At 38.8% G+C, this 12,300-nt stretch overlaps 1 protein-coding gene across 2 annotated transcripts in view; it reads left to right on the forward strand.

Annotated features, from left to right (window-relative positions):
• Positions 1 to 12,300, forward strand: part of RASGRF2 (Ras protein-specific guanine nucleotide-releasing factor 2) — a 280,870-nt gene that overhangs the window by 131,098 nt on the left and 137,472 nt on the right. For both annotated transcript variants that reach the window (XR_001000901.1, XM_011934344.1), the window contains exons 8-12: positions 2,577 to 2,686; positions 3,614 to 3,732; positions 9,590 to 9,750; positions 11,048 to 11,114; positions 11,611 to 11,747. Coding sequence is in view for 1 of the 2 variants with exons in the window: in XM_011934344.1 (XP_011789734.1) it covers positions 2,577 to 2,686; positions 3,614 to 3,732; positions 9,590 to 9,750; positions 11,048 to 11,114; positions 11,611 to 11,747 (594 nt within the window). In the remaining variant the exon portion in view is untranslated. The remainder of the gene's footprint in view (positions 1 to 2,576; positions 2,687 to 3,613; positions 3,733 to 9,589; positions 9,751 to 11,047; positions 11,115 to 11,610; positions 11,748 to 12,300) is intronic.

Here is a 12,300-nt window from a genome sequence, read left to right on the forward strand (position 1 = left end):
TCCATGTCTGCCTTGCTCCCTTGTAAGGCTGGACACCTCAGGATGAGGCTAGGGTTCTCACTTTTTTTTTGTTGTTGGAAGCCAACAATGGAAGAGGTGACCCTAGTTTATACTGCCAAGAGACCTCTGTCCAGACTTTCTTGAGCCCAGATATGGAGGCAGAAGTTAGTGTAGGGGCAGAGAGAGGAGGAGAGGCAATTGGAAGCCTTTAGCTTGTATGTGTAGAAGAGGAGAGAAGGTGATTGTCTTCCTCCTTCTGGGCCCTTTTTTGAGTTAATCAGTTGCTGCTGTTATCGAGCTATGTTGAACTATGGAAACATGCAGAAATTGTAGAATTTGGATGATGCAGTAAAATTATCCCCAGTTGAACTATCACAACAGTAAGTCCAAGTATTGCCAAGAAATTTGTTATGGAAAATAATGTTGTCATTAACATAATTTTTATTTATTAAAGACAGTGGCTTGGCCGGTACCACTTAAATTGGCTTCAGCTGCTCATGTATTTATTTGGATATGTATGTGTTGAAAGTCCATTGGTAAGCCGATCATGAAATCTGTTCCTGACAAGAACAACAGTGTTAGATATTCTCCAGAAAGTAGCTACTTGCTATTCTATCCACTTATTTACTGTAATTGGAGAGCAAGCTAATTAATGTCTATAAAGTGACAAGTATTTGTTCCATAATTGAAAGCAGAATTATGATTCATTTAGACAGTTCCTATGATTCTTAGTTTTGGGGGAAGAGATTTATAATCGGCTCTTGAAGATACGAATGAACCCTTTGGAGAGCTGACCACTTCTCTGCAGAACTTAGTTTGTCTGGTTTTTGGCAGTTTCAGTGCTTGTTTCTTCTTTCACCATAAAGTGGAAAGGGCCAGAGACTGAATTCAAATCCATCTACCTGAATCTTAGCCAGGGAGCACTTTAAAAGAAATTTAAGTAATGAGGAAGGATCATGAGAGTATTGACTAAACTCAGTTTTGTGGATTTTCAGTGCATTATAAGTACTCAAGCTTTCCTACATCTGTCCCCTTCACTATGAAAAATTGAGGACATTAGCTATTGATTGCCTTGATTTTCTTGTGGAACTACTAATTAGAGGCAAACTTTTATCAGTCCTGCAATTATGCCAACGAAAAGGATATTTGAAAGCACTCTTATCCCAGAAGTCTTCATCAAGTGGGACAACCCTAAGGGCTGTATTAGTGAGAAATTCATGGCAGAAGGAGCAGAAAATCTCCTCCATGTATCCTACGAAGGGAGGGTTCTCCTGTGTCCCAGCCTCCCACGATGAAGGGGGCCTATTTGTGCTTCCTGAGACCTTAATTTGATGCCATTCCTTAGGGCACGATCCCAGAGCTGAAGTTCAATGTCTGTGCTAATGGTGGCTGTGTCTATGCATAGTGTGTAAATGGAGACACTCAATAAATATTGGTAAGCAGCCCAGTGAAGGCCACCACTTGCACAAGAGCCAAAGCAGATCCCTAGGTAAGGCCACAGGGCAGGACAGAATGGAAGAAACCGCACACAGGGCCCTGGAAAGCCATTTTAGTTTCTTCATTCTTAAAGGTCCTTCTAAGTGCTAAGTGAGACCTCAGTCCCCACAGACGAGAGCTCCCAGGGTGAGCTCTGAGAGAAGTCAGTGCACTGGTCAGAGCTGGGCTTATAGTTGACACTGCCCTTCACTGTGAGGCTACCAATGGGGCAAGTTTGGGCAAGTTACCAAACTTCTTCCCACTTTAGTTCCCTATCTGTAAAATCCTAGAACTTCTTCCCATTTTAGTTCTCTGTCTATAAGATGGAAACATAATCCTTATGATGTTGGAGGACTAGACACATTGGCAAAGACTGGAGCACCCAGTCTGACCCCCCAGTGGGTAGTGTTGTGGTAGATGTTCATGCATGTTATTGTTCAAATTAAGCCCCCAATAAATATGTTGTATCACTACAAATTAAGTTCAATCTCTACCATGGTTTATTAAGATCTTCCTCTGGTTGGTGGAGTTTCTGTCTTTGACAGAATTCAGATAGTCTGTTAATAAACAAAAGTACAAATAAATAACCTAATTAAACAATAATTTTTACTGCAAGAAGGTGAATTGAGATGAAGTAGGAACAGAAACTAATAAAGGTGAACATGTCTTCTCTCAAGTTTTAATTCTTAGAATAGTGCAGTGGGATTGTTGATTTTAAAACATTGCAAATGGACTCATATATCTAAAACACAGACTCAAGTGACTTGATGATAGCTGTGTGTTTCCCTCTGAACCAGTTTTCAAAAACTATGATTCAAAAGTATATGATTATGTAAAAAAAAATTAAACAACCATCTCTTTGTACCATAACACTTCAATAATTTCCACCTTTCCATGTATTCTTGGTGAAGTCTTTTTTTGGTGTGAATGAAGTGTGAAGTATAGTACATTTTATTTGTATTTCTTTTTTTAAAAAATGTGTTGAACAGTCAAAAGTGGGAGAGTAGAGACAAGCTCCTAGAAGCAATAATGGCCCTGCGGAGCATGTGCCCTGCACCTACCATGACATCTTGCTCATACTGGCCTCTCTTTGCATCTAGATCCCCAGATATATCATCACACTCCATGAGCTCCTCGCTCACACACCCCATGAGCATGTGGAAAGGAAAAGCCTGGAGTTTGCCAAATCAAAGCTAGAGGAACTGTCCAGGTACGCCAAGAACTTATAATAAAGGCTTGGGAGAGGAAAGCAGCAAGTTAGTCTCTTGCGGAAACCTCCTGTATATGTTCCAAGGAACAAGAAGCAGAACAAATCCAGCTTCTCAGATTCACCTCAAAGTTAAATACTAGCTTGTGAGGCGATACTGAATCATCATTCACATTCATTTGAACCAAGAAAAATACATATCTTGGAAAATGTTCTTATAGCATGTGAATTTATGTAATTCAGATTAGGTGTATTTTGGTTTAAGTTTGGAAATGTTCATGTTTCTTTCAGCATTAAAAAAAAAAAAAAATGATAGCCAGGTGTGGTGGCATGCACCTGTAGTCCCAGCTACTCGGGAGGCTTAGACAAGGTTGCAAGGTGTGATGATTACTTGAGCCCAGGGGTTTGAGACCAGCCTGGGCAACATAGTGAGACCCTGTCTCAACAACAAAAGACTCTCAGTTGCATTTTGTATTCATATTTGGCAAGAATTTACAGAAGGTACAGTTTGCATTTCTCAGTGACTTTTCATTGTTACAAGCACTTATTTATGTTTGTGTTACTTTAGCTTATATGGGATCAATGGTCTAAAGGTCTCTTATTTAGACTGCCTCCAAGAAATGACCCCCTAATTTCAGTGACAGGATCTGGCCACAAAATGACATGTTGCTTTCCTGTTGCACTGAGAAGCAGACATGCCCAGGATGCTGGTTATTGCTGACCCATTTACTGTTTAGAATCATGAGGCACATTGGTGTTGCTTTGGGTTATGGCATGTTGAAGCCTGGAAAGATCCAGTCTATTTCCCCCAAAGCCCCGGTTCAGTCAATAGGAGCTTGAAACCGAGCTTCTCAGATGGAGCTCTTCTTTGCCTACATGCTAGGGCAACAGAAAATCTCTTACTGTGATCCTGTCTGTGTTGTGTCACAGAGTAATGCACGATGAAGTCAGCGACACTGAAAACATAAGGAAAAACCTTGCCATCGAAAGAATGATCGTGGAGGGCTGTGACATCTTGCTGGACACCAGCCAAACGTTCATCCGCCAAGGTAAGTCCTTGTGAAATGGACCCGCGACCGGATGCGCTGTGCGGCTGTGACATGATCTCGGCGCACCCCGGAAGGCGTTCTGAGCAGGCGTGACGGGTGCGGTGCCCGCAGGACCCCCCCCACGGCCTTCGCCGAGGCGGTGGTTGAGGCCCACCTTTGTGCTGTTTCTTTTCAGGGACCATGAAAAACAGCAACACAATCATAGTAAAGCACGAGTGGGGCAGGCAGTTACATTCTGACTGGACGCTCCTCCTCAGCGGCCCGGACATTCTCTGCAGCTCCAAGGAGGACCGGTCGGCCTGGCCCACGGCCGTGGCAGTGCCAAGTGCTGACGATACCCAGGCCAAGGCTCAGGAGAAACTTGCGTTACTCAAAGCCCTTTCACATAAGACTGGGGACCATGTCCGAAGTGAAAACAGCTGTCTCTTGTTCCCATTTTTCATCAGCACTTCCGGATCCGCCCCACACGATATAATTTGATTCAACTGGTAACTCCCGTTGCCAGATGAAATGTCTCTGATGGACCCTTGCCACGCTTTGGTAATGCAGGAGCTGTCGTGTTTGCGAAGTGTGCTTTGCGGGCATCACTCGATAAATTAAGCTTTTGAAGAGTTGAAGGTATTTGTGCCGGAAACTGGAGAAGCAACAGCCTGACAGTGCATATTTCTCCTCGGCTGTTATTTCAAAATGCAAGACGTAAACCACATCCCAAGTTATTTTTTTAGTGCTTAGGTCCTCTGGGGGAGGGGAGAATGCCTCAGGCAGTTGATTTGAGACAATATATTGCACAGATTTATAATTTTGAATTTGGTGAGAAGTGGAACATAAATTTGGAACTCAATCGTTAATGTAGTTTCTGTTTATAATGTGCCAATATCATCTGAAGATATTTGTGTTGCCATTGCCTACCATAATGTACTGCTTAAAATCTCTTTTTACCTCCTCAAGAACAAGACAATGTTTTGTGCACATTAATTTTTGCACAGACTACTTTAAAAGTTTAATGCATGCCATTCTATTTTCCATTATTTATTTACAAGGAGAAACCACATATATGTTAAAGTTTGGGAGTATATTTTAGGAAATTATTCCTTTTCTCATTTTTGGCTTTAGATATTCTTTTTCCTTTAAATAAGGGTGGAATACAATGCTAGCAACATCAGGCCCTTGTAATGCCTCCTCTATTCCTCTGCACAGACTGTGTCCCCACATTGGCTTCCTGCCTGCCAGCCTCTGTGCCTTTACCTGTGCTGTCCCCAACCTGGGGGCTGGGAATGTCCTTATCCATCTCTTTTGTGCCTGTTGAAGGTCTGCTTGTCCCACCAGGCTCAGATCAGATACCTCGAGGGAGCATTTTATAATTTCCTCTTCTTCCTTCTCCCCTCTCCTCCCTTCTCCCCTCTCCTCCAGTTAGAATGGATTTTTCCCTTCCGCTTGTTTCCAAGGCACTTTACCCTGGTGCATGTATTTCATCCTCTTGTGTAGAGGTACTTGCTTGTGTGCCTCTCTGTTCTGGTTACTGTCAACTCTGAAGGGCAGCGCTTAGGAATTCTCTCTGCCTTGCCTTGTCTAGTATGATGCTTTCTATTACAGGTACCTGGAAAATGGGCATTGAATTAAATTATTTATTGAATTGTAATTATGACTGTAAAGTGTTTTATGTTGTATTTTTCTTGTATTGGAGTTCTCTGAAAATGTCTACTAATTGACTTGTGCTTGATAGTATGTGAGAATGGAGACAAAAGTTTCTATAGCGTACAATTTCTTAAAGGATTTTTGATTGGGAAGTATTATTATCCATAAACATTTACTATATTGCTAAAAAACTGTAAACTTTTTTAGGTCCAAGCTTGAAAAAACCTTCAATAATGAAAAATGCTGGAAGGTCAAATATTGAATGTCATTTTTTTTTCATTGCAATTGGAGAGAAAACAATCATGGACAATTTCTCCCTTTATTCATGCCCATATGTTATTAATTCCTTCTTATGTACCGCATGTTTAAGGCACTTCTGTCAGCTATGAATGTTTCTGGTATTATTGTGTTGATGTCAATATAAGGATTTGCCTTTTAGCAGTATTTTTCTGCATGTGTGCTTTGGTTAGTTGTTTAAGAGTTATACAGTAAAGCTGGTTTGTAAAATTCAGACCTTAATCTGAAATTAGGAAGTAATACAATCACAGACAATTTGGAAAGTTTGCATTGTTTTGCTTTGGTTACTCCTATTATCACTTTTACATAATACCCTTAACGACTTTAAGACCCATTGAGGTGTTTTTAAAAATTATTATTTAAAAAAATTTTTGAGGGATTCTTATTTTCTATGAAGTGGTCTACAATTTATCTCTAAAGGTGTGCTAATATTTGTGTTAATTACTTTTAGGGTTGATATGTGGTCTATTTCTGTGTGTGTGTGCGCACACATGTGTGCATGAGGTTTCCACCTTGTGTGAATTTTTATTCATAAGAACTAGAAAAAATACGTCATCCAGATCATCTGAAAGGTCACCTTAGAATAAGGGCATCAGCAACTCTTGAATGTTTTCTGATGGGGATTTAGTGATTGAAATAATGAAAGTTTTATTGTAAATGGTTTCCAATTATTAGTCTGATGGATAGGATACAGAAGACTATATTATAGTAATGGGCTGATATTATCATTGTTTTCTAAAATCTATTAACAGTTTGTTGAATAAATGTGTGAGTGTCTGAGGCAATGATAGGAAAACAGTCTAACTGCATCACTGGAGGTCAAATCCTGTCTCCCCTGCTTCCTTGCTGTGTGATATTGGGCAATTTACTTAACTTCTCTCTGCCTCAGTTTCTTCTCCTTAAATTGGAGTTAATAGTAGTAGCTATCTTTTAGGATTGTTTTAAAAATGAGCTAATGCTCACAAAAGCACCTAGACTAGGACCTGCAAGATTATGATAAACTTTAAAAGCCAAGATCCAAATTTTGGAATGACTTCCTATTTTCAATAACATGAAATATATATGAATATTTAGTAGAAGATAAAGGCACTCTAAGTTGACATTTTGTATAAAATCTATTATGCACTGTGAACAGTGTTTTGTGGAAATGTAAATCAGGAAAATGAAATATAGGTGACTGAATACAGGACTAAGTGCCTTGAGAATAAGACATGGACATTTCTGGTATTTTAATCATTCCTAGACTCTAAGGCATGTGCTTGCAATGTACCGGTGTTCTCTGAAATTGTAACTTGGGGTCTAGAGACAGTTATATCTTCTCAAATGCCTAACCCAATAAGCTAGAAATGGCTCTTCATTCTTTTTCATTACTCAGTAGGATTAAGAATAAGGGGCATAGTCTTGAATGCCATTCTGTGGGAATGAAGTGATTGAAATAACAGAAATTTTGTTGGAAGTTGACCCCAATTATTAGACAGACTGATGACCAGGATGCAAAGAATCATGCTATAGCAATGATCTGATGAATCACTAAATGAATACTAAGTATTTCTCTAATTTGTATTAGCTAGCGAGGAATCCTTTCTTCATATCTCATAGCTATGTTGAAACATGTCAAATGCAAGAGAAAATGTGAAAAAATCCACTTAAAATGCTTTTTCCAAATATGATTATTTCACAAACCATAGTGTTGCAATTTCTTACTTTTAATTTAGATATGTACATTTCTGTATGTACCTAATGTACACAGCCTCCTATGTCTCCCTCCTACTTGGATATGAGGTAAACAATTATAGATTAAGCATATTAGTGTATGGTTGTCAAGGAAACATTTATTTTTTTGTCTCACAGCTGAAATCTACAGTAATTGCTAATATATGAGCTAACAGTATATTCTCTAATTTCTTTCTAAATTGTATTTATTTTTATGTACTCTATAATTTCTGACATAGAAAATCACTAAATTGCTAGAAGCATTTACTAACGAACACATTATTATTGAGTTTTCACAGCTTGCTTATAGCCTTTCTGAAAATGACTCCCAAACCTATTTGTCCACCAAGCTTATTTGTCGAAGCCTCAGTCTTTCACTCAGCCGTAACTCATGGACCTGATGACTCATGGCCCCCATAGCAGAGCTAGAACTTACTCTCTTCCCGTCTGTCTGCTTTCTGAGTCTTATATTTTATGTGGCCGTATCCCCTGGCTACATCACTCCCTTCTCACTTAGGCATGACCTTAGGCAATCTGCTTAGCCTCAGACCTCAGTTTTTCCATCTGTGAAATGGGAGGCATTGAACCACGTCCTCTGCAAGGCCTCTGGTTGTGATTGCATCCTGAGCCCCATGAGCAGAGCCTTCTGCTGCTATGACTTGCTCATAGACTTCCCTAACTTCTGCCTCCTGCTTTCCCCTGCCTCCAGTACTTTATGTCATTACTTGCTGCCTGGGCTACCAGCCAGTTTGTTCCCACCCACCTCACCTCCTTCATTCACTCTCCTCTTGCCCATCCCTTTGTGGGAGTCAAGCCGTCTCCTGGCCCATTGTTCCCTAGTCTCACACCCTCACCCAGGACTGCTTCCTTGCTATTCTTTAGGCCCAGAATAGCTGCCTACTCTGTGTCTGTCAAGCATCCCACTGCAGCAGTCACCGAAATAGACAGTGTGAGATCCAGGCGTGGAAACTTGGGTCTCTTGCCACCCTGTACACCTTTCAATCTCTGTCAAAAAGTAGATGCAATTTGCAACATTCATATGTTAATAAGAACATTTTTGTGACTCACAATCATAGTTTTACCAACTTATGTATATATATTATTTATATGAAGAACTTTAGTGGTGTTTTTCTGCTTATTGAAATAATTTGTGCTCATTAAAAAAATCAGGAAACTAGAAAAATGTATGAAGAGGAAAATAAGGTTGTCTACAATCTCATCTCTTAGTAATGACTGCTGTTAATGTTCAAGGGTTGGATTTGCACTTAATGATTCTTCTGAGGGTAATATGAGCCTGCATAAGGCTGCATTTGGGGTAGGTGGTAGGTTAAGTAAATGTAAGAAATATGATTATCTCAGGGCACTTCAGAAGTCAGAATCAAGAGGTTTGCAAGAATCTTTGTTAGTACTTTTTGGTTTGATATTTAACTTAGATTGGAATTTTATTTTTGGGGTGGGGGAGATCACTATGAGGGTGAAATCTAGAAATAATCAAAGGCAATGTTGGTATTATAAAGTCTGTGTATAGCTTCTCACATTAAATGGAAGGTAGCTTTGCTCATAGGAGTATACTGGGTATAGATTTTATGTGGTTTATTTTCTGTTTAAATTTTACAAATAATTTTTATCACACATAATTTAAATGTAACTTGAAATAGGTGTCCCTTAAAAATAGTTCTTAGCTAAATTTCCCTGAATTATATAATTTATATATTTTTATAATATACATGTACATTCTATTTTTAAAATACAAGGTAAACTATATTAATATGCTATTTATCTACCTTCTGTGCTTCAGGAAGAATGCATTGCATTTGCTTTTTGTTATGTTATTATATTACTCTATATAATTATGTAATATGTATATTATTAAACACATAAATTGATTGGATCAGATCACTAAGGACAGATGGCAGAAGTGCCTCATTCGTTGAATTCAATTTTGCCTTCTTTCAAACTTATTTTCCAGTTTATAGATGAAGAATCAAGTCTAAAATGTTTCACAAAAACATTAGGAACAGTTCAGCCCTTAAAATACAATGCATTGTTTTTTCTGCTCAGACTGGAAGAGAGTTACTTGTTCTGATAATGTGTCACATAAAATCAATCCCTGGTATTTTGGGAAACAGGTCTTAGTGTTTATTGCCATGGACATGGTCCTCACTTGACAGAATTTTAATTGCTGTGTATTCTTCATTTTTGTAATCGCCAGGTTCTCTTATTCAAGTACCTTCCGTTGAGAGGGGGAAGCTTAGTAAAGTTCGCCTGGGTTCGTTGTCTTTGAAAAAGGAAGGAGAGAGACAATGCTTCTTATTTACAAAACACTTTTTAATATGCACAAGAAGTTCAGGAGGGAAGCTGCATCTGCTCAAGGTACTGGTTTTCCATAACTGTTCCACTGATCTTCCAAGCACTTACAGGGTATTGAAGTTAACTCACTTGTGACTTTCCCTTGCTTGGTACTATCATAAAACAGATTGTCATGATTGCATAACGAGTGAGGTAATGTGCAGTTACCAACTCTGCCATTTAATTAGTTTTCATTTGAATTCAGAGTAATAGAAATGTATTTTAAGTATGCATCACCATGAAGAAATACAATTTAAATCATAACCTGGACAAAATGATATACTATACTGTATCTGTATAGTCACATACAAAGTTATATACTAGTTGACAACTACTGAGCTACAAAAATCTTGTCAAATTGCTACAATATACCAATGCAATATTTGCTAAATGCTATTTTATCTTGCTCTGTACTAGGAGTCAGCAAACTATGGCCCATGGCTTAGAGCCTGTTTTTGTTAATAAAATTTTTTGTTTTGTTTTGTTTTGTTGAGATAGGGTCTCACTCTGTTGCCCAGGCTGGAGTACAGTGGCATGATCATAGCTCACTGCAGCCTCGAACTCCTAGGCTCAAGCAGTCCTCCTGCCTCAGCTTCCTAAGCTGCTGGGACTACAGACATGTACTGCCATGCCCATCTTTGAAAAAATTTTCGTAGAGACAATGTCTTGCTATGTTGCTGTGACTCCTGGTGTCAAGTGATCCTCCTGCCTTGGCCTCCCAAAGTGCTAGAACTACAAGTGTGAGCCACTGTGCCTGGCCTGTTAATAAAGTTTTATTGGAACACAGCCACGCTCATGTCTTTGTGTCTGTGACTGCTTTTATGCTAAAGTGGCAGATCTGAGTAGTTGTGACAGAGATCATATGACTTGCAGAGCCTAAAATATTTACTGTCTGACCCGTTACGGAAAAAGTTTGCCTATCTATACCCTTTTTTATTATTGCTTACAAATATTATTCAACACCATGATGACAGCTTTCTACTGCTTCAGCCGCTTCCTGGTTGGTGAGTTCAGCCCTTTGCTAAGCTGCATTACTCTCTAAAGCCACTGTGGTGCCATCTAAGTCCCCCATCAGCCGACTTGCTAAATTGTATAAACAACTGAGTGGGAGTGGGTTGAAAAGGAAGAATTTTACTGAAGTTAAATGAGTTCACTTCCTTTTGCACATCTAAGCTTAATTTTCGACTCTATGAAAAATTATTTATGATGCAGAATTGCTATGCTTTCTTCTATGGCAACTTGAATATAGTGTTTACAAATCAGAGCTTCCCAATCTACACAAGACCTTCAGCGTCTTAATGAAAAATTGGTTTGTTTCCAGACAGGTGGGGTTCTGTCTCTAATAGACTGCACATTGATTGAGGAGCCAGATGCAAGCGATGATGACTGTAAGTCACATTTGATCACTTAGGATTCTATTAGAATTAGAGGTGGGAGAGAGGCTGAGGACGAACTCCCTAAAGTCATTTATATATGAACCATTTAGCCCATGAGCCTTGTTAAACTATCTTTGGGAATTCACATTTTACTGAATTTGTTTTGTGATAGTGACTATTAAGTGGCAGATAGAAAAGAAAGAAGAGTTGAATTAGAGTGTTGGAATTCTATAAATCATGAGAATTTAAAAAAAAAACAAAACATGAAATCAGAAGGAAACCAGGATTGTAGTCTCAAGTAGCCTACGGACCTCAGCTTCTTCATCTGCTTATGAGCTTAATAAAGCCCTCTTCTTGCCTGAGAAGTACGATATTGGTGAAATGAGAGTCCCGATTTGAGTGCAAATGGACTGTATAAATTGAATGATGTGAAGGAAGTTATCACTCTTTTTTTTTTTTTTTTTCTTCTTGTATTCTCATCTAATTGTTTGACTTACATGTGTTCAAGCTAAAGGTTCTGGGCAAGTGTTTGGGCACCTGGATTTTAAAATAGTGGTGGAGCCTCCCGACGCTGCCGCCTTCACTGTTGTCTTGTTAGCGCCCTCACGCCAGGAGAAAGCTGCCTGGATGAGTGACATCAGTCAGGTAAGCAAGTGGCTTTTGCCAAATTTTTGTTTTTTAAATTTCACAACTTAAACTTTTGGAGATAGTTTTTGGAGGTTTTTTATTTTTATTAAAAAATTACACTCGGTTGCTATGGTCACTGCCATAATCACTATGTAAGCTGTGATAATTATCATTGTTGTTGTTGTTTGTTCTTCTCCTTAAGGTTAAAATTTGCCTGAAATGTAGTAATTGGATTTTAGTTCCTGGGCATTTTACACCAGCTGCAAATGTAATCAATTGTGTTGAACAGTATTGTTATACTAATTTATAGTAATAAATTCTCTAATGGCTCCACTCAATAGTTTGCTTATTTGTTTCTGAAGTAGAATAATGCTGAAAGATACAAAAACAGCCAACAAGGGCTATGGCAGGAAATCATGAATTAAAGAATCAAAAGAGACACTGTCTCTAATATGAAGCCTGAAAATGAGCTCCTGTATTTCATATATTAAAAAATTAGGGAACAGAATTGTTTACCTTTCCTTGATCAGCAGCACCCAGTTAGGGAATTGCTCCATTTATTTAGGAAATA

Source organism: Colobus angolensis, unplaced genomic scaffold (assembly GCF_000951035.1).
Source record: "Colobus angolensis palliatus isolate OR3802 unplaced genomic scaffold, Cang.pa_1.0 Scaffold134, whole genome shotgun sequence".
Lineage (NCBI taxonomy): Eukaryota > Metazoa > Chordata > Mammalia > Primates > Cercopithecidae > Colobus > Colobus angolensis.